This window comes from Pseudophryne corroboree, unplaced genomic scaffold (assembly GCF_028390025.1).
Source record: "Pseudophryne corroboree isolate aPseCor3 unplaced genomic scaffold, aPseCor3.hap2 scaffold_807, whole genome shotgun sequence".
NCBI classification, from domain to species: Eukaryota; Metazoa; Chordata; class Amphibia; order Anura; family Myobatrachidae; genus Pseudophryne; species Pseudophryne corroboree.
In genome coordinates this window covers 158,774-181,562 of record NW_026970386.1, presented here as the reverse complement: position 1 = coordinate 181,562, position 22,789 = coordinate 158,774, and the positions used below count along the sequence as shown (strand labels likewise).

At 46.2% G+C, this 22,789-nt stretch overlaps 1 protein-coding gene across 2 annotated transcripts in view; it reads left to right on the top strand.

Annotated features, from left to right (window-relative positions):
* The window catches only part of LOC135042009 (zinc finger protein 665-like), a 40,307-nt gene extending 17,804 nt beyond the window's left edge, over nt 1-22,503 (top strand). Inside the window, exon 6 of one of the 2 annotated variants that reach the window (XM_063954980.1) lies at nt 20,424-22,503. In XM_063954980.1, coding sequence (XP_063811050.1) covers nt 20,424-22,255 — 1,832 coding nt within the window. In that variant the 3' untranslated portion in view covers nt 22,256-22,503. Of the gene's footprint in view, nt 1-20,420 lie in introns of both variants that reach the window. The other variant, XM_063954979.1, reaches the window with a different exon arrangement.
* The last annotated feature ends 286 nt before the right edge of the window (nt 22,504-22,789 follow it).

Here is a 22,789-nt window from a genome sequence, read left to right as displayed (position 1 = left end):
TCAGATGCTACCACGAGGGTACTCGGTCGCAACTTATACGCTGCGGTTGTGTACACTAGAGATCCCGCCCAGACCTAGTCGCAGGCCTTAGCGTCTGCATACACGTGGAAGTCGCTGAGCGTCCGTGTCCGCAGGAGCAACTGTGTCAGTTATCATGAGCGGTAGTGTACATCAGTAGCGTCTGAATCCACTCAGCGTCTTACGAGAGTATGTGCTTGGATATGGAAGTGTGGTGAGTCTCCTTGTATCCCACTCTCTGAAGGCAGGGTATACAGTACTAAAAATTCCTTCTACTTCTTAGTTTGAATTGTTAATTTTTAGTACCTATTGCATATGAGACCTGTATATTACTGTGTTTTCTGCATGTTATGTTGGAAAAGAACCAGTTAGAAACAGAAGTACAATTTTCCTACTAATGTATAAGTTGTTATGATGGTGATTGTAGTCTCATATGACAATGTCTAATGCTTTAACATGTGACTGACTGCTAGTATGTGTGCTGACTTTTCTGTGTAATGTCAGTCCTGTTCTGACCCTCTGTAGTCATTAACAGATTATTACCATGTCTGTGAGCGGCAAAAGTGATGAGGAGAATTTATCAGGCACTCCTACATCCCTAACATGCTTATCTTATAAGACAGGGTTAATTGATGTGGATCAATTGGTCACTTATGAGGGGTTGTGTGCAAACTGTTTCGCTTTTCAGCGAAGTAAAAAACAGGAGTTAGTTCAACCACCAACAGAGCCACCATGGAATATGGTCGCAAAGACTCTATCTTCAATAGCGGACAGGTTAGCTCCGGTAGCACCACCTCAAGGGTTAGGTTACACTATGAACCCATACATGCAGCTCCCTTCCTACGGCTTGGTTCCAGTAGCCTCTACAAGCAACCAAGGGACAGGTAAGACTAAGACAGATGCGTCTATGTGGCAGACTACATAAGATGATACAACAGATGATGATACAGTATATTCAAATACACCGTATGATGATCAGTCGCAGAGCTTTAGTTCAGAGGATGTAGCTGAACTTACTGATGCTGTGAAGGCTGTTCTCTCTTTGGAAGAGCCAGCTAAAACAGTGATAAAATCTAAAGCACCTGTGTTTAAACGAACAAAATCAGTGAAAACTGAATTCCCAGCGTCAAACGAACTGACAGAAATGATGGATGAGTCTTGGGCGACGCCCAGTAAGAAATATAAGATTCCGAAAAGATGGAATTCTTATTATCCATTTCCAGCTGCGGATTGTTCGTAAAGAGAAGTTCCTCCAAAAGTAGATGCACATGTTCTGCGATTGTGCATAAATCTGCTTTACCACTGTCATCTACCTCGCTAAATGATGTCACAGACAGAAGGGTAGATAGTTTTTGGAAACATTTATTTTCTCTAGTAGGAGCAGTGGTAAGACCTGCTATGGCTTCGGCCTGGGTAGCAAAGGCAATGGGCGAATGGATAGAGGAACTAGAAATGACATCTCTTCTCCTACTTCGGAGCAAGAGTACCTTTTAAGCCGTTTGAGACAATCTGCCCAATACTTAGAACAAGCAGCAATTGATATGGGTACAGTTGCTTCTAAAGCTTCAACCTTGACAGTAGCCGCTCGCAGAACAGTTTGGCTACGTACCTGGAAAGCAGATGCGGAATCCAAGAAAGAATTGGAAGCATTGCCTTTCGTTGGTAATATATTGTTTGGGAAACCATTTTCTGATATCCTAAAATCAGAGGCTGAATCAAAGAAGGTCAGATTTCCGGCTATTTATAACCCTAAGTCCAAGGGTTTAAAGTTTTGCTCATTTCGTTGGCAAAGTAAAGCGAAAGCTAAAGAGGAGTCTAAGCAACCCCAGTTCAAAACCAGGGGTAGGAAGCAGTGGGCTAGCAAAAAGCCAGCTTCCAAGCCTGAACAGAAACCATCAGCCTGAAGAGACAGGCCTCCGCCTAGAGGATTCCAGGGTTGGGGGCCGACTCCTTCATTTTGCACACATATGGCAACAGTCAACAACAGATGCTTGGGTGCAGAAGGTGGTATCTCAGGGGAATGGGTTCCCATTCAGGAGGCAGCCTCCTCAAATATTTTTTTGCACCAGCCCGTCTCGTATAGAGTCGAAGGCCAATGCCCTGCAAGAAGCAGTCCAAAAATTACTGCAGTCTGGTGTGATTGTCCCTGTACCTCCATCACAAAGGGGACAGGGGTTTTACTCCAATCTATTTCTGATCCAGAAGCCAAGTGGGTCATATCGACCAATTCTCAATCTAAAAATGTTAAACAAATACATTTGGATCCCGAAGTTCCACATGGAGACGTTGCGCTCCATAATGTTGGCCATGGAACCGGGAGATTACATGGTATCTCTGGGTGTACGGGATGCTTACCTACATGTGCCTATAGCACTGTCTCATCAGTGTTACCTCAGGTTTGCCATCCTCCAGGAACATTTTCAGTTCCAAGCTCTGCCCTTCAGGCTAGCAACAGCACCCAGGGTGTTTACCAAGATCATGGTGGTTATGGCAGCTTGTCTGCGCAAACAGGGGATAAGAATATTCCCATACCTCAACGACCTGTTAATCTTAGCACATTTGCAAAATTTACTTTTGAGCCATCTTCAACAGACAATAGTTTGTCTACAGAGACTTGGGTGGCTCATAAATTGGGAAAAGTAGTCTCTGAATCCATTACAGCGGATGGTTCATTTGGGGGCCATATTGGATTCAGACCTACAGAGAGTTTTCTTACCAGAGAAAAAGATGGTCAAGGTGCAGGTCATGACTCAGGAAGCGTTGCACACCCAGACAATATCAGTCCATGCATCAATGCGACTGTTGGGTCTGATGGTATCAACCTTCGACATGGTGGAATATGTGCAATTCCACTCCAGACCATTACAGCACCTTATTCTGACCAAATGGAACGGAAATCATCAGACGATAAAAAAGCAGATGATAAAGTTTCCAGTAAATGTAAAAAGGTCTCTAGCGTGGTGGCTACAGACAGACCATTTAAACAAGGGGAGACCCTTTTGGATAAAAGAGTGGCAAGTCCTGACAACAGATGCCAGACAATGCGACAGCAGTTGCGTACCTCAATCATCAAGGAGGAACTCACAGCAAAAGATTGATGGAGGAAGTAACTCCCATTCTAAGATGAGCAGAACTCAATCTCCCAGCATTGTCAGCGGTGTTTTGTCCCAGGTGTTCTGAACTGGGAAGCGGATTTTCTCAGTCGACACATCATTCAGGAAACCGAATGGGCATTACACCCAGAAGTGTTTCAGACAATAGCGAACAGATGGGGTCTACCAGAGATAGACCTCATGGCGTCTCGTCTAAACAACAAAGTTCTGAAGTACGGATCAAGAACCAAGGATCCCGGAGCGGTCCTTGTAGATGCACTGTCAGTAGAATGGAAATTTAATCTGGCATATCTGTTCCCTCCAATATCTCTGTTACCCAGAGTAGTGAGAAAAATAAAGCAAGCAAAGGGAGCAATAAATTCTAATAGCTCCAGCTTGGCTAAGAAGTAATTGGTACACAGATCTACTGAGAATGTCCGTGGAAGCACCAATACTGCTCCCTCAACGTCCAGATCTGCTAATGCAGGGTCCTTGTTGTCACATTCATCTGGATCGTCTATCTTTGACGGCGTGGCTGTTGAAACCTCTATCCTAAAAGCTAGAGGATTTTTTAAACAAGTAATCCAAACTATGCTCCGAGCAAGAAAGCCTTCTTCAGCTCGTGTATATTAGAATATGGCAAGCCTATATTCATTGGTGTACTGAAAAAAGTTTGAATCCGAGATCTTTTAAAGTATCCAGGATTTTGGATTTCCTTCAAGCAGGATTGGAAAAAGGTTTGAAAGTAGCTTCCTTGAGAGTTCAAGTATCAGCATTAACTGTATGGTTTCAGCGAAAGATTGATGATTTACAGGATGTACATACTTTCTTTCAGGGAGTGGTACATATTCAACCTTCATTTGTTCCTCCTGCAGCTCCCTGGGATTTGAATTTAGTTCTTGAATTCCTCCAGGGACCTCCGTTTGAACCACTTAAGAGAGCAGATCTTAAATGGTTAACAGCTAAAGTACTTTTTCTACTGGCAATGGCGTCAGCCAGAAGAGAGTCAGATTTAGAAGCATTATCATGTAAGTCTCCTTTCCTAAGTTTTTTTACAGACAGAGCAGTTCTCAGAACTAGATCTGGTTATCTTCCGAAGGTGGTGTCAAAGTTTCACCTTAATAAAGAGATTGTAGTCCCAGCTTTTCAGGTATCGGGACTTTCTGCGGGAGAAGCGTCGCTGGATGTAGTCCGAGCTTTAAGAATCTACATAGATCGTACTAGTGCCATCAGAAAAACAGATTCTCTCTTCATCCTCTACGGATTTCATAGAAGAGGATGGCCTGCTAGTAAACCATAGTGATGAGCGGGTTCGGTTTTACTCGGTTTTACTCGGTTCTTAAAACGGCATCTTATTGGCTATCCAAAACACGTGACATCGGTGAGCCAATAAGATGCCGTTTTGAGAACCGAGTAAAACCGAACCCGCTCATCACTAGTAAACAGACGCTCGCAAGATGGGTCCGAATGGTAATATCAGAAGCTTATTCTCATGCAGATCTCCCTACTCCGGTTAATGTCTCTGCTCACTCTACACGTAAGGTAGGTCCTTCATGGGCAGCACAACAGGGTGCTTCAGCAGAACAGATTTGTAAGGCAGCCACATGGTCTTCCATAAACACATTCATCAGACATTATGCCTTGGATACTTTTGACTCTCATGATGCAGACTTCGGGCGAAAGGTCCTCCTGTGTAATCAGGAGTGTCCCAACCACTAAAACTGGCTTTGGGAATCCCAATGTTATCCTGTGGATAACCTGTGGACCCAGCCTGAGTAATAGACATTATGGTAAGAACTTACCGTGGATAACGTAATTTCTTTTATATCAACAGGTATCCACAGGGATCCCACCCTGACGCACCTGATTTGAGGATCTTAACAATCATTAAACCTCTTCCCTCTTGTATGGAAGGGTGTGCATGTGTGTTCTTATCGCCTAAATAGGTTTCTACCTGATGCTCCTGCCTAATCGCTGTGGAAAGAACTGATTTGACTGAGTGAGTGGGCGGGATTATACGGTGAAGCCCTGATGCATCCTGGGAGGCCAGAAAGCTTGTGACTGTTTGGTGCCATTTCCGCTGTCGCTCCGGCATATCCCAATGTTATCCTGTGGATACCTGTGGACATAAGAGAAATTACGTTATCAACGGTAAGTTCTTACCATAACGTCTATTTCTCATACGTCCTAGAGGATGCTGGGGTCATCATAGAAACATGGGGTTATACCAAAGCTCTAGAACGGGCGGGAGAGTGCGGATGACTCTGCAGCACCGATTGAACAACTGAAGGTCTTCATCGGCCAAGGTGTCAAACTTGTAGAACTTTGCAAATGTGTTTGACTCAGACCAAGTAGCTGCTCGGCAAAGTTGCAATGTCGAGACCCCCCGGGCAGCCACCCAGGACGAGCCCATCTTTCTAGTAGAATGGGCTTTCACCGATTCCGGTAACGGCAATCCAGCCGTGGAATGAGCATGCTGAATCGTGTTACAGATCCAGCGTGCAATGGTCTGCTTGGAAGCAGGACACCCAACCTTGTTGGGAGCATACAGGACAAACAGAGCCTCTGTTTTCCTAATCTGAGCCGTTCTGGCGAAATAAATCTTCAAAGCTCTGACCACATCCAGAGATTTTGACTCAGCGAAAGGCGTCCGTAGCCACAAGCACCACAATAGGTTAGTTCATGTGGAAAGAGGAAACCACTTTCGGTAGAAATTGTTGACGTGTCCTCAATTCAGCTCTATTTTCATGGAAGATCATATAAGGGCCCTTGTGAGACAAGGCCGCTAACTCAGACACCCGCCTTGCAGATGCCAAGGCCAACAGGATGACCACTTTCCAAGTGAGGAATTTCAACTCCACCTTCCGTAAAGGTTCAAATCAATGTGATTGAAGGACCTGCAACACCACATTAAGATCCCATGGTGCCACTGGAGGCACAAATGGAGGTTGGATGTGCAACATTCCTTTTACGAAAGTCTGAACTTCTGGAAGGGAGGCCAATTGTTTCTGAAATAAAACCGATAAGGCCGAAATCTGTTCCTTAATTGAGCCCTATTTTAGGCCCGCATCCACACCTGCTTGTAGAAAATGGGGAAAATGTCCTAGTCGAAACTCTTCCGTAGGAGCCCCCTTGGATTCACACCAAGAAACATATTTTCTCCAAATACGGTGGTAATGTTTAGACGTTACCTTTTCTGGCCTGAATAAGTGTGGGAATGACTTCACTGGGAATACCCTTACGGGCTAGGATTTTGCGCTCAACCGCCATGCCGTCAAACGTAGCCGCGGTAAGTCCTGATACACGCACGGCCCCTGTTGTAACAGGCCCTTAACTCCAGAATATTTATGTGGAAACAAGTTTCCTGACTTGACCATCTTCCTTGGAAGTTTTCTCCCATTGTGACTGCCCCCTAGCCTCGGAGGCTTGCAACCGTGGTCACTAGGATTCAGTCCTGTATCCCGAACCTGCGCCCCTCTAGGAGGTTAGAGCTGTGCAGCCACCACAGGAGTGATATCCTGGTCTTGGAAGACAGGATTATCCTCCGGTGTAGGTGGGACCTGGACCACTTGTCCAACAGGTCCCACTGGAACACTCTGCATGGAACCTGCCAAACTGAATGGCCTCTTAGGCCGCAACCATCTTCCCCAGCAACCGAATGCATTAATGGATTGACATTCTTGCTGGTTTCAGAATTAGTTTGACCAGACTCTGAAGTTCCAGAGCCTTGTCCACTGGAAGAAATACTCTCTGTAGTTCTGTGTCCAATATTCCCCAAAACGACAACTGCGTCATCGGAATCAACTGTGATTTTGGCAAATTTAGGAGCCAACCATGTTGCTGAAGAACTGTCAGGGAGAGTGCAACGTTTTGCACCAACTGGTCCCTGGATCTCGCCTTTATCAGGAGATCGTCTAAGTATGGGGTAATCGTGACTCCTTGCTTGCGAAGGAGAACCATCATCACCGCCATCACTTTCGTGAAAATCCTCGGAGCCGTGGACAGACCAAACGGCAACGTCTGAAATTGGTAATGACAATCCTGTATTGCAAACCTCAGGTAAGCCTGATGCGGAGGATAAATGGGAACATGTAAGTAGGCATGTTTTATGTCCACCGACACCATAAAATCCCCTTCCTCCAGACTGGAGATCACTGCTCGGAGAGACTCCATCTTCAATTTGAATTTCTTTAGGTAGAAATTTAGGGATTTCAGGTTTAGGATTGGTCTGACCAAACCGTCCGGCTTCGGGACCACAAACAGGCTCGAATAAAAGCCTTCTCCCTTTTGTGACAGGGGAACCCTGACGATAACTTGATTTTGACACAACTTTTGTATTGCGTCGCAAACTACCTCCCTGTCCGGAAGAGAAGCTGGTAAGGCCGATTTGAAAAAACGGCGAGGGGAAACGTCTTGAAACTCCAGCTTCTACCCTTGGGATACTATTTGTAAAACCCATGGGTCTAGGTCTGAACGAACCCAAAACTGACTGAAGAGTTTGAGACGTGCCCCCACCGGTGCGGACTCCCGCATATGAGCCCCAACGTCATGCGGTTGAATTAGCAGAAGCCTGGGAGGACTTCTGCTCCTGGGAGCCTGACAAGGCTGGTGATCATTTACCTCTTCCCCTTCCTCTAGTAGCAAGGAAGGAAGAACCTCGGCCCTACCTGTATTTATTGGGCCGAAAGGACTGCATCTGATAGTGATGCTTTTTCTTTTGTTGTGGAGGAACATAAGGTAAAAAGCATGACTTACCCGCGGTAAATTATCAAGGCCGTCACCAAATAAAGCCTTACCTTTATATGGTAGAGATTCCATACTTTTCTTGGAATCGGCATCAGCATTCCATTGGTGTATCCACAACACTCGTCTAGCTAAGACTGCCGTGGCATTGGCCTTAGATCCCAAAAGACCAATATCTCTCGCAGCTTCCTTAAGGTAGGCTGCAGAGTCCTTGATATAACCCAGCATCATGAGTATCTACATCAGAAGACAAGTTGTCTGCCCATTTTTCGATAGCACTACTTACCCACGCAGACGCAATGACAGGTCTGAGTAGCGTACCTGTGGTCGCATAAATGGACTTTAACGTAGTTTCTTGTTTACGAACCGCAGGATCCTTAAGGGCCGCCGTGGCAGGTGACGGAAGAGCCACCTTTTTAGACAAATGTGACAGGGCCTTGTCCACGGTGGGGGGTGACTCCCACTTTTCCCTATCCGCCGAGGGAAACGGATAAGCTACCGTAATTCTTTTTGGAATCTCAAACTTTTTGTCAGGAGCTTCACAGAGGTTTTCAAATAGCGTGTTCAGTTCATGAGAGGGAGGAAACGTTACATCAGGTTTCCTTTCCTTATACATACAGACCCTTTTATCAGAGACAGCCGGTCCTCGGTGATATGTAATACCCCTTTAACAGCCACAATTATGTACTGAATGCTTTATGCCAATTTTGGGTCTAATCTGGAATCGCTATAGTCGACACTGGAATCAGTGTCTGTGTCGATATCAGTGTCTGCCAATTGGGCCAGTGTACGTTTCTGTGACCCTGAGGGGACCTGACTTTGCAGTAACATATCTTCTGCAGATTTCTTCCATGCCTGTGTCTGAGACTCAGACTTATCTAGCCTCTTGCTAATAAGAGCCACATTAGCATTCAAGGTGTTCAACACATTTATCCAATCCGACGTCGCCGGTGCCGACAGGGTCACCGCTGCAGCCGTTTGTGTCCCTAATACAGCCTCCTCCTGGGAAGAGCCTTCATCCTCAGACATGTCGACACACGTGCACCAAACACCCACAGACACACCGGGCATATAGGGGACAGACCCACAGTAAAGCCTGTCAGAGAGACACAGAGGGGATTTGCCAGTTCACACCCCAGCGTCCAATCAGCAGTTCTGAAGCGCCCAATAAACGCCAAATAAGCGCTTTTTATATAAAGTATATTGCTCCAAATTTAGCCAGTGACCCCCCCCCCCCTGTTTTGCGCCCTGATACCTGTCAGTGTGAAGGAAGGACCAGCGTCTCTGCAGCCTGATGGAGAGAAAATGGCGCCGAGTGAGCTGTGAGGACGAAGCTTCGCCCCCTTAATGGGGCGCTTCAGTACCGCTTCTTGTATGATTATAATGGCGGGGGTTTTGGGACAGTACCTCTGCACTAATGTCCCCTCTTTCCAGATGTCCACTGAGGATTTATTAGCTGCCCAGGATGCCCCCCCCCCCCCCCGCACACCCTGCACCCTGTAGTGCTACATGTATGTGGGAGCTTGGCGCGCAGCGTCCGCACGCTGCAGTACCTCAGATAAATGCCGTCACTGAAGTCTTCTTTTCTTCATCTACTCACCTGTCTTCTGACTTCTGGCTCTGAAAGGGGGTGACGGCGGGCTGCGGGTGTGAGCATCTAGGCATACCCAGCGATCAGCACCCTCAGGAGCTAATGGTGTCCTGTAGCCAGAAGCAGAGCCCTTGAGCTCACTGGAAGTGGGTGATACTCCTCTCCCCTAAGTCCCACGAAGCAGGGAGTCTGTTGCCAGCAGCCTCCCTGAACATAAAAAACCTAACATAAGTCTTGTCAGAGAAACTCTGTAGAGCTCCCTGCAGTGCGTCCAGTCTCACTGGGCACAATTATAAAACGAGTCTGGAGGAGGGGCATAGAGGGAGGAGCCAGTTCACACCCTTTCAAAGTCTTAAAGTTCCCATGTCTCCTGCGGATCCCGTCTATACCCCATGGTTCTATGATGACCCTAGCATCCTCTAGGACGTATGAGAAAATATATTTTCCATACCTCGTTGATCTTTTAATCCTGACACAGATGCAGGAGTTGCTCTTATGTAATCTGCGACAGACAATAACATGTCTGCAGAACCATGGGTGGCTCATAAATTGGGAAAAATTGTTTCTGGTTCCGTCACAACAGATGACTCATTTGGGGCTGGTACTGGATTCAGGTCTTCAGAGAGTAAGTTTAAATCTGAACAAGATATCCAAGGTTCACTCAAGGATTCAGGACTTGTTACACAGTGAAATGGTATCCATTCACGCAGCAATGCGGGTGATGGGTTTGATGGTATCAACGTTCGACATGGTGGAGTATTCACAATTCCACTCAAGGCCTCTGCAGCTTCTGATTCTTGCCAAATGGCATGGGTTGCATCAGACAATAAAAACACAGACCCTGTCTCTTACAATAGAAGTAAGAAGGTCATTAGCCCGGTGGCTACAGACATCCCATCTGGACAAGGGTAGACCCCTTTGGATATCAGATTGGGAAATTCTGATGATAGATTCCAGTCTTCAGGGCTGGGGAGCAGTGTCAGAAATGTGTTTTCAGGGGCAATGGACCAGGGAAGAAAGTTGCCTGCCAATAAACATATTGGAACTTTGGGCCATATATATGGCACTGATTCAGGCAAAGGACATTTTTCGGAGAAAACTAGTCCAGATCTGCTCAGGCAATGCAACGGCAGTAGCGTACCTCAACCATCAGGGAGGAACTCGAAGCCGGAAAGCGATGGAGGAGGTAAGTCACATACTAAAGTGGGCAGAACTTCATCATCCAGCCTTGTCCACAGTGTTCGTACTGGGAGTCCTAAACTGGGAAGCGGACTTTCTCAGTCGACACGCCATTCAGGAAAATGAATGGTCTCTACACCCGGAGGTCTTCCAGACGCTAGTGGACAAGTGGGGGTTTCCAGAGATAGATCTCATTGCATCCCATCTGAACAACAAAGTTTTTGCTTATGGGGCAAGAACAAAGGATCCCAGAGCGATCTTTGTGGATGCCCTGTCGGTCCCATGGGACTTTCATCTGGTTTATGTGTTTCCTTCAATCACCCTATTACCCATGGTGGTGAGAAAGATAAAGCAAGGGAAAAGTGCCGTGATACTAATAGCTCCGGCTTGACCCAGAAGACATTGATACACAGATCTGCTGAGTATGTCGATGGGTGTTCCACTTCTGTTCCCTCAACATCCAGATCTACTGATGCAGGGTCCTTGTTATCACAGACATCTGGATCGACTGTCTTTGATGGCGTGGCTCTTGAAACATCTATCCAGAAGTCAAGAGGATTCTCACAACAGGTAATTCAGACTATGCTCAGAGCAAGGAAACCTTCCTCAGCTTGCATTTATCACCGAATATGGAAAACCTATATTCATTGGTGCAGTGAATTGAAAATGTACCCTAAGGCTTTCAGAGTTTCCAGGGTCTTAGCATTCCTTCAGGCTGTAATGGATAAAGGTTTGAAGGTGGCTTCCTTGAGAGTGCAAGTGTTGGCATTGACTGTATGGTTCCAAAAGAAAATTGCCAATTTACAGGATGTGCGTACTTTTTTCCAGGGAATGCTGCACATTCAACTTTTTTTGTTCCTCCTACAGTGCCTTGGGACTTAAGTCTAGTCCTGAAAGCCCTTCAAGTTGCCTCATTTGAACCACTTAATAAAGTGGATCTTAAATGGTTGACAGCTAACGTTCTCTTTCTACTTGCTATTGCCTCAGCTAGAAGAGATTCAGATTTAGGGGCATTGTTATGTCGCTCTCCTTTTCTGATATTTCATCCAGATAGAACGGTTCTCAGAACTAAATCTGGATATCTTGCTAAGGTGGTGACTAAATTCCGCCTTAAGGAAGAAATTGTTGTACCAACTTTTCAAAGGCCAGGTCTTTCTGTGGGAGATGCATCTTTGGATGTAGTCAGGGCTTTAAGGATCAACGTGGATCGTACCAGTGCCATCAGAAAGACAGATTTTCTCTTTGTTTTCTACGGATTTCACAAGAGAGGATGGCCTGCTGACAAGCAAACACTAGCGAGGTGGCTTAGAATGACGATTTCAGAAGCATATTCTCAAGCTGATCTCCCTAATCCAGCTAGTGTCTCTGCTCACTCTACTCGTAAGGTAGGTCCGTCGTGGGCAGCACAATGTGGTGCTTCAGCGGAACACATATGTAAGGCAGCCACACGGTCTTCCATTAACACATTCATTAGACATTATGCCTTTGATACCTTTGCCTCAGGATGCTGCATTCGGGCGAAGGATTCTCCTTTCCAGTCTGGAGCGTCCCCTTCACTAAATTGCTTTGGGAAATCCCATTGTTATCCTGTGGATAACTGTGGACCCTGCCAGAGAAATATACGTTATGGTAAGTCCACAGGATCCATAGGGATCCCACCCTGACTCACCTGATCTGAGGATCCTTTTACTCACTGGCCTCTTCCTTCTTGTACGGAAGGGTGTGCATGTGTGTTCTTATCGCCTGATTAAGGCTCTCTATGATGCTCCTGCCTTGAGCATTGGAATACAACTGATTTGCCTGAGCAAGGAGGCGGGGATATATGGACGGGACCCGTTGCAAGCTGGGAGGCTGTCGCTTCATCATATCCCATTGTTATTTTGTGGATCCTGTGGACTTAGGAAGAATACTGATATCAACGGTAAGTTCTTACCATAACGTATATTCCCTTGGGTGGAATAGACGCCTTTTGGCCAGCGTCACAGGAGAAATATCCGGAAATAGCTGCATATTATCCAGGCACTCAGCTGTGGATGAGGAAGACAAAGCAGCCTGTAGGATACGTTCTTTAATATGAAGAAAGTGGACCCTGAGCAGAGTGTCCCTCGGTGCTTGGATAGGGGCCTGTTTGGACTTTGGGAGCCTATGGATCTTATCAATAAGAAGGTCCGCAGCAGAAGCCTTCGGTGAAAGTTTCTGACAAGAGGACCGTGGCATAATCATAAAGCTCAGCATTTGTAGCAGAATCCGGAACGCCCATTATTCTGATATTATTTCTCCGAGACCTGTCTTCTAAATCAATGACTTTATCACAAATAGACCGGGTCTTCCTGAAGGGTGTCATGAGCTGAGATCAGATCTTTGTGAGACACAACAATCTCTTTCATCTTAGTCTGTACGAGTGCCAATCTCACTGATACCGGACCTCAAAGCTTAAACATGATGTAATGCAACGCAAATAACACAGTAATGACCGATAAATTCCACTAGAGGTCAGCGTGATACAGACGTGAAGCTCTCGACACAGAGAGACACAAATGGCAAAATATATTCAGTGGCTAAATCCACAAAATAATATACTGTGAGGTTGTAATCAGAGTGTAATGAGCTGTACTCAGACGATACGTGATACTGGGCTCTGCATGTAGACTGAGAGGAAGTAGATGATAGTGGTACCATATAAATAGAAGGTAGTTTCACCTCCAGGCAAATGCTTCAATTTAGTGTAGTGACCCCGGTCCAACCGTCAGGACACTTATTTAGCAGTTTATATCAATTTTACACATTATTGAAGGCAGAAGGCAAAGCATGCGATGGCTGGGTACCAGGATCCAAAATGGCAGCCACCTCACCTCCCAATATCACCGCAGGGCTCCGGTGACTGTGGGCAGACCCTTCTGTCCTCAGTAGTAACGGGAGCTGCGCACCTGTGTTAGCAGGAGAGTAAGTGCTCCCGCCTGAGCCAAAAGCGCCTCCAAGTCAGGTGGCCGGAGCGTGCAGGAAAGACTAGGCACACTTAGCCCCAGAATACAGCCCGTGGCTTCAGCGGCGTCACTAGGCTGCGGTAATGAACAGTGCGCGGAGCGAGCAGCTTTAGGGCAGTAGGAGTGGTGGAATTAATAGATTGGGTCTTGGTCCCAGCGGCGGCTGAGAGCTATCAGGTAGGGTAGATAAGAAGCCACTTAGTGAGGAGAGCTCCAGAAAGCACGTCTGGATGGACTCAGGCCACGCCCCTCTTATTTATTATTTTATATACTAACAGGGGTGACAGGTGTGGTACAGCCCTGCAAAGGCAGATCCAATCTCTTTCTCATAAGACTCTGCTGTCTTCCCTGCACTCTCACTCAGATGTTCACTGCTGCCAGTAGCACACGTATGAGAAGCAGAAGTATGGCGGCAGCTGTATAGATTCTGATATGTAATTCTCTGTTTCTCTATCGTCCTAAGTGGATGCTGGGGTTCCTGAAAGGACCATGGGGAATAGCGGCTCCGCAGGAGACAGGGCACAAAAAAGTAAAGCTTTACTAGGTCAGGTGGTGTGCACTGGCTCCTCCCCCTATGACCCTCCTCCAGACTCCAGTTAGATTTTGTGCCCGAACGAGAAGGGTGCAATCTAGGTGGCTCTCCTAAAGAGCTGCTTAGAGAAAGTTTAGTTTAGGTTTTTTTCTTTACAGTGAGTCCTGCTGGCAACAGGATCACTGCAACGTGGGACTTAGGGGGAAAGTAGTAAACTCACCTGCATGCAGAGTGGATTTGCTGCTTGGCTACTGGACACCATTAGCTCCAGAGGGATCGAACACAGGCCCAGCCGTGGAGTCCGGTCCCGGAGCCGCGCCGCCGACCCCCTTGCAGATGCTGAAGCGTGAAGAGGTCCGGAAACCGGCGGCTGAAGACTCCTCAGTCTTCATAAGGTAGCGCACAGCACTGCAGCTGTGCGCCATTTTCCTCTCAGCACACTTCACTGGGCAGTCACTGAGGGTGCAGAGCGCTGGGGGGGGGCGCTCTGAGAGGCAAATATAAACCTTATACAAGGCTAAAAATACCTCACATATAGCCCATAGGGGCTATATGGAGATATTTAACCCCTGCCTGACTGGAAAAATAGCGGGAGAAGAACCCGCCGAAAAAGGGGCGGGGCCTATCTCCTCAGCACACGGCGCCATTTTCTGTCACAGCTCCGCTGGTCAGAACGGCTCCCAGGTCTCTCCCCTGCACTGCACTACAGAAACAGGGTAAAACAGAGAGGGGGGGCACATTAATGGCTATATATATATATATTAAAGCAGCTATAAGGGAGCACTTAATATAAGGATATCCCTTGTATATATAGCGCTTTGTGGTGTGTGCTGGCAGACTCTCCCTCTGTCTCCCCAAAAGGGCTAGTGGGTCCTGTCTTCATTAGAGCATTCCCTGTGAGTTTGCGGTGTGTGTCGGTACGTGGTGTCGACATGTATGAGGACGATATTGGTGTGGAGGCGGAGAAATTGCCAAATATGCAGATGTCACCCCCCAGGGGGTCGACACCAGAATGGATGCCTTTATTTGTGGAATTACGTGATGGTTTATCTTCCCTTAAACAGTCAGTTGAGGACATGAGGCGGCCGGACAATCAATTAATGCCTGTCCAGGCGCCTCAAACACCGTCAGGGGCTGTAAAACGCCCTTTGCCTCAGTCGGTCGACACAGACCCAGACACGGGCACTGATTCCAGTGACGACGGTAGAAATTCAAACGTATTTTCCAGTAGGGCCACACGTTATATGATTTTGGCAATGAAGGAGACGTTACATTTAGCTGATACTACAGATACCGTAAAACAGGGTATTATGTATGGTGTGAAAAAACTACAAACAGTTTTTCCTGAATCAGAAGAATTAAATGACGTGTGTGATGAAGCGTGGGTTGCTCCTGATAAAAAGTTGATAATTTCAAAAAAGTTATTGGCATTATACCCTTTCCCGCCAGAGGTTAGGGCGCGCTGGGAAACACCCCCTAAGGTGGACAAGGCGCTCACACGCTTATCCAAACAAGTGGCGTTACCCTCTCCTGAGACGGCCGCACTTAAGGATCCATCAGATAGAAAGATGGAAGTTATTCAAAAGAATATATACACACATGCAGGTGTTATACTACGACCAGCTATAGCAACTGCCTGGATGTGCAGTGCTGGAGTAGTTTGGTCAGAATCCCTGATTGAAAATATTGATACCCTAGATAGGGACAATGTTTTACTGTCGTTAGAACAAATAAAGGATGCATTTATCTATATGCGTGATGCACAGAGGGATATTTGCACACTGGCATCTCGGATGAGTGCTATGTCCATTTCAGCCAGAAGAGCCTTATGGACACGACAGTGGACAGGCGATGCGGATTCAAAACGTCACATGGAGGTTTTGCCGTATAAAGGGGAGGAGTTATTTGGAGTTGGTCTATCAGACTTGGTGGCCACGGCTACTGCCGGGAAATCCACTTTTTTACCTCAAGTCACTCCCCAACAGAGAAAGGCACCGACCTTTCAACCGCAGCCTTTTCGCTCCTACAAAAATAAGAGAGCAAAGGGCTTGTCGTATCTGCCACGAGGCAGAGGAAGAGGGAAGAGACACCAACAGGCAGCTCCTTCCCAGGAACAGAAGCCCTCCCCGGCTCCTGCAAAAACCTCAGCATGACGCTGGGGCCTCTCAAGCGGACTCGGGGACAGTGGGGGGCCGTCTCAAAAATTACAGCGCGCAGTGGGCTCACTCGCAGGTAGACCCCTGGATCCTGCAGATAATATCTCAGGGGTACAGGTTGGAATTAGAGACGGATCCTCCTCATCGTTTCCTGAAGTCTGCCTTACCAACCGTCTCTTCCGAAAGGGAGAGGGTGTTGGAAGCCATTCACAAGCTGTACGCTCAGCAGGTGATAGTCAAAGTACCCCTATTACAACAAGGAAAGGGGTATTATTCCACTCTATTTGTGGTACCGAAGCCGGATGGCTCGGTAAGGCCTATTCTAAATCTGAAGTCCTTGAACCTCTACATAAAAAAGTTCAAGTTCAAGATGGAGTCACTCAGAGCAGTGATAGCGAACCTGGAAGAAGGGGACTTTATGGTATCCTTGGACATCAAGGATGCGTATCTACACGTTCCGATTTACCCCGCACACCAGGGGTACCTCAGGTTCATTGTTCAAAACTGTCACTATCAGTTTCAGACGCTGCCGTTCGGATTGTCCACGGCGCCTCGGGTCTTTACCAAGGTAATGGCCGAGATGATGATTCTTCTTCGAAGAAAAGGCGTATTAGTTATCCCATACTTGGACGATCTCCTAATAAGGGCAAGGTCCAGAGAACAGCTGGAGACAGCTTTAGCACTATCTCAAGAGGTGCTAAGACAACACGGGTGGATTCTGAATATTCCAAAATCCCATTTAATCCCGACAACTCGTCTGCTGTTCCTAGGAATGATTCTGGACACGGTTCAGAAAAAGGTTTTCCTTCCAGAGGAAAAAGCCAAGGAGTTATCCGATCTGGTCAGGAACCTCCTAAAACCAGGAAAAGTGTCAGTACATCAATGCACAAGAGTCCTGGGAAAAATGGTGGCTTCTTACGAAGCAATTCCATTCGGCAGATTCCATGCAAGAATATTCCAAAGGGATCTGTTGGACAAATGGTCAGGGTCGCATCTGCAGATGCACCTGCGAATAACCCTGTCACCAAAGACAAGGGTGTCACTTCTGTGGTGGTGGCAGAAGGCTCACCTATTAGAAGGCCGCAGATTCGGCATTCAGGATTGGATCCTGGTGACCACGGACGCCAGCCTGAGAGGCTGGGGAGCAGTCACACAAGGAAGAAACTTCCAGGGAGTATGGACGAGTCTGGAAAAGTCTCTTCACATAAACATTCTGGAACTAAGAGCAATCTACAATGCTCTAAGCCAGGCGGAACTTCTCCTGCAAGGAAAGCCGGTGTTGATTCAGTCGGACAACATCACGGCGGTCGCCCATGTAAACAGGCAGGGCGGCACAAGAAGCAGGAGTGCAATGGCAGAAGCTGCCAAGATTCTTCGCTGGGCGGAGAATCACGTGATAGCACTGTCAGCAGTGTTCATCCCGGGCGTGGACAACTGGGAAGCAGACTTCCTCAGCAGACACGATCTTCATCCGGGAGAGTGGGGTCTACATCCAGAAGTCTTCAACATGTTAATAGACCGTTGGGAAAGACCAATTGTAGACATGATGGCGTCTCGCCTCAACAAGAAACTGGACAAATATTGCGCCAGGTCAAGAGATCCACAGGCAATAGCTGTGGACGCACTGGTAACTCCTTGGGTGTACCAGTCAGTGTATGTGTTTCCTCCTCTGCCGCTCATACCAAAGGTATTGAAGATCATACGGCAAAGAAGAGTAAGAACAATACTAGTGGTTCCGGATTGGCCGAGAAGGACTTGGTATCCGGAACTTCAAGAGATGCTCACGGACGAACCGTGGCCTCTACCTCTGAGAAGGGACCTGCTACAGCAGGGTCCCTGTCTTTTTCAAGACTTACCGCGGCTGCGTTTGACGGCATGGCGGTTGAACGCCAGATCCTAAAAGGGAAAGGCATTCCAGAAGAAGTCATTCCTACCTTGATTAAGGCACGGAAGGAAGTCACCGTGAAACATTATCACCGCATTTGGCGAAAATATGTAGCGTGGTGCGAGGATCGGAGGGTTCCGACGGAGGAATTCCAACTGGGTCGTTTCCTACATTTCCTGCAATCAGGATTATCTATGGGTCTCAAATTGGGATCCATTAAGGTTCAAATTTCGGCCCTGTCAATATTCTTCCAAAAAGAATTGGCCTCTGTCCCTGAGGTCCAGACTTTTGTCAAGGGAGTACTGCATATACAGCCTCCTGTGGTGCCTCCGGTGGCACCGTGGGATCTAAATGTAGTTTTAGATTTCCTCAAATCCCATTGGTTTGAACCATTGAAAAAGGTGGATTTGAAATATCTCACATTGAAAGTGACTATGTTACTAGCCCTGGCCTCTGCCAGGAGAGTATCTGAATTGGCGGCTTTATCTTATAAAAGTCCTTATCTAATCTTCCATTCGGATAGGGCAGAACTGCGGACTCGTCCGCATTTTCTCCCTAAAGTGGTATCAGCATTTCATCTGAACCAACCTATTGTGGTGCCTGCGGCCACTAGCGACTTGGAGGACTCCAAGTTGTTGGACGTTGTCAGAGCCTTAAAAATATACATTGCAAGGACGGCTGGAGTCAGAAAATCTGACTCGCTGTTTATATTGTATGCACCCAACAAGTTGGGCGCACCTGCTTCTAAGCAGTCGATTGCTCGTTGGATTTGTAACACAATTCAACTTGCACATTCTGTGGCAGGCCTGCCACAGCCTAAAACTGTAAAAGCCCACTACACAAGGAAGGTGGGCTCATCTTGGGCGGCTGCCCGAGGGGTCTCGGCATTACAACTCTGCCGAGCAGCTACGTGGTCGGGGGAGAACACGTTTGTAAAATTTTACAAATTTGATACCCTGGCAAAGGAGGACCTGGAGTTCTCTCATTCGGTGCTGCAGAGTCATCCGCACTCTCCCGCCCGTTTGGGAGCTTTGGTATAATCCCCATGGTCCTTTCAGGAACCCCAGCATCCACTTAGGACGATAGAGAAAATAAGAATTTACTTACCGATAATTCTATTTCTCGGAGTCCGTAGTGGATGCTGGGCGCCCATCCCAAGTGCGGATTATCTGCAATACTTGTACATAGTTATTGTTAACTAATTCGGGTTATTGTTAAGGAGCCATCTTAAGAGGCCCTTTCTGTTGTCATACTGTTAACTGGGTTTAGATCACAAGTTGTACGGTGTGATTGGTGTGGCTGGTATGAGTCTTACCCGGGATTCAAAATGCCTCCCTTATTGTGTATGCTCGTCCGGGCACAGTACCTAACTGGAGTCTGGAGGAGGGTCATAGGGGGAGGAGCCAGTGCACACCACCTGACCTAGTAAAGCTTTACTTTTTTGTGCCCTGTCTCCTGCGGAGCCGCTATTCCCCATGGTCCTTTCAGGAACCCCAGCATCCACTACGGACTCCGAGAAATAGAATTATCGGTAAGTAAATTCTTATTATCATACTTACTGTGCACACCATCATCCTTATTACTATTGAGAGTATAGAGGTAAGACACTGATGATAGGGGTGTAACAGGGTATTATAACCTAGCAGATGATGATGATGATGATGATGATTGCAGTGTATTATATGGTGTATTGCATGTAAAATTCCTTGTTCCACACCTACTCTGCTATAGCAATATACCTTATATAAGGGTGAGTAACACATGTACAGGCTTACCAGTGTATGAGCACACACATAAAGGAATGCTACCTTACCAATGCTTCCAGGAGTAACGTTAGGAGACATTTCTCTGATCCATCAGCTCATATGACTGATGTTATTGTTCATCTAGAATCTCCAATTCATACGATATGTTTCCCATCCATTGTTTTACATTGGTGCTGACATAGGACTTGCCGAGGGACTACGTCTCCATTTATACTTCATGGTTCGTTACCAGTACAAGAGAGAGCTATATCTAAGTCTTATTATAATATTACATTTGTTATTGTGAGTGTTCTCACGAGGGTGGACACAATGATAATCTGAGACACAATATTATAAAGCCTTCATTAAAAGTTATGTTTTATTATACACACACATTTACAATTAAGTGTCCCAGAGAGTCGTCGTCTCCTATTGTTTACAAGATTAATATTGTTACAGAAAATGTCACATTTCCATAATGTATTTTATTTCCAGCAGGTGGACACACAAGCAGGAATATCTCAGAAGGACATCTAATGTTATCCCCGGATTGTGACATAAAAGATAATGACAGTAGACAGGATTCTCCAGGAGATAACCCCATTACCCCAATTATACATCCAGCTCTATCAGCTGATCCCTCTGATACTGGGAAATGTTCTCCTGATCACCCTGATATTGGTGCATCTGTTACAGCTCTGACAGTAGATACAGAGTTTCTGTGTTCTGTAGATGCCAAATGTTTTACACAGAACACAAAGCCTATTAACCCACACACAGGTAAGGTAGGTGAAAGGCCACTGATATGTTCTGAGTGTGGGAAATGTTTTACATACAAATCACAGCTTGTTATACATCAGAAAAGTCACACAGGTGAGAGGCCATTTTCTTGCTCTGAGTGTGGGAAATGTTTTGCACGGAAATCACATCTTGTTATACATCAGAAAAGTCACACAGGCGAGAGGGCATTTTCTTGCTCTGAGCGTGGGAAATGTTTTGCACAGAAATCACATCTTATTAATCATGAGAGAAGTCACACAGGTGAGAAGCCATTTTCTTGCTCTGAGTGTGGGAAATGTTTTGCACAGAAATCACATCTTATTAATCATGAGAGAAGTCACACAGGTGAGAGGCCATTTTCTTGCTCTGAGTGTGGGAAATGTTTTGCATGGAAATCACATCTTGTTATACATCAGACAAGTCACACAGGCGAGAAGCCATTTTCTTGCTCTGAGTGTGGGAAATGTTTTGCACGGAAATCACATCTTGTTATACATCAGAAAAGTCACACAGGCGAGAGGGCATTTTCTTGCTCTGAGTGTGGGAAATGTTTTGCACAGAAATCACATCTTATTAATCATGAGAGAAGTCACACAGGTGAGAAGCCATTTTCTTGCTCTGAGTGTGGGAAATGTTTTGCACTCAAATCAGATCTTGTTAGACATCAGAGAAGTCACACAGGTGAGAAGCCGTTGTCTTGCTCTGAGTGTGGGAAATGTTTTGCACTCAAATCAGAACTTGTTAGACATCAGAGAAGTCACACAGGTGAGAAGCCATTTTCTTGCTCTGAGTGTGGGAAATGTTTTGCACAGAAATCACATCTTATTAATCATGAGAGAAGTCACACAGGTGAGAAGCCATTTTCTTGCTCTGAGTGTGGGAAATGTTTTGCACTCAAATCAGATCTTGTTAGACATCAGAGAAGTCACACAGGTGAGAAGCCATTTTCTTGCTCGGAGTGTGGGAAATGTTTTGCACAGAAATCACATCTTATTAATCATGAGAGAAGTCACACAGGTGAGAAGCCATTTTCTTGCTCGGAGTGTGGGAAATGTTTTGCACAGAAATCACATCTTATTAATCATGAGAGAAGTCACACAGGTGAGAGGCCATTTTCTTGCTCTGTGTGTGGGAAATGTTTTGCACTCAAATCAGATCTTGTTAGACATCAGAGAAGTCACACAGGTGAGAAGCCATTTTTTTGCTCTGAGTGTGGGAAATGTTTTGCACTCAAATCAGAACTTGTTAGACATCAGAGAAGTCACACAGGTGAGAAGCCATTTTCTTGCTCGGAGTGTGGGAAATGTTTTGCACAGAAATCACATCTTATTAATCATGAGAGAAGTCACACAGGTGAGAGGCCATTTTCTTGCTCTGAGTGTGGGAAATGTTTTGCACTCAAATCAAATCTTATACATCTCAGAAGTCACACAGGTAAGAATCCATTTTCTTGCTCTGAGTGTGGGAAATGTTGTCTAACAAGATGTGATTTACTTACACATCACAGAAGTCACACAGGTGAGAAGCCATTTCTATACTCTGAGAAATAAATCATCTCTTGTTGCACACAATAGGCATCACTCAGGTGAGGAACCATTTTAATCTTCTGGAGTATACTTATCATTGCCATGCGTTGTTCTTCAAGGTTCTTTACCTATCCTATGCTTTTTGCAATATACATGCTACTGGTGGGTGAAATAATCTTCACACCACGTACAGCAATATATGCTTTATGGCAGGCATGTCCAAACTGCGGCCCTCCAGCTGTTGAGAAACTACACATCCCAGCATGCCCTGACACAGCTGTAGCATTCTCTGACAGCAAATCTGTGTCAGGGCATGCTGGGATATGTAGTTTCACAACAGCTGGAGGGCCGCAGTTTGGATATGCCTGCTTTATGGGGTGCTAGGCTGTGTGCACATAGCATATGAGCAGCAACCACAATTTGGGACAGCACCTTTAAGCGTATTTTCTTCTAAAACACACTTATGAAAGATCTATTTCTGGAAATAGTTATCATGGTAACACATGCCAGGTGATTTTTAATGGTTGTTGAAATTAGGAAAAATGTTAGATGACATGT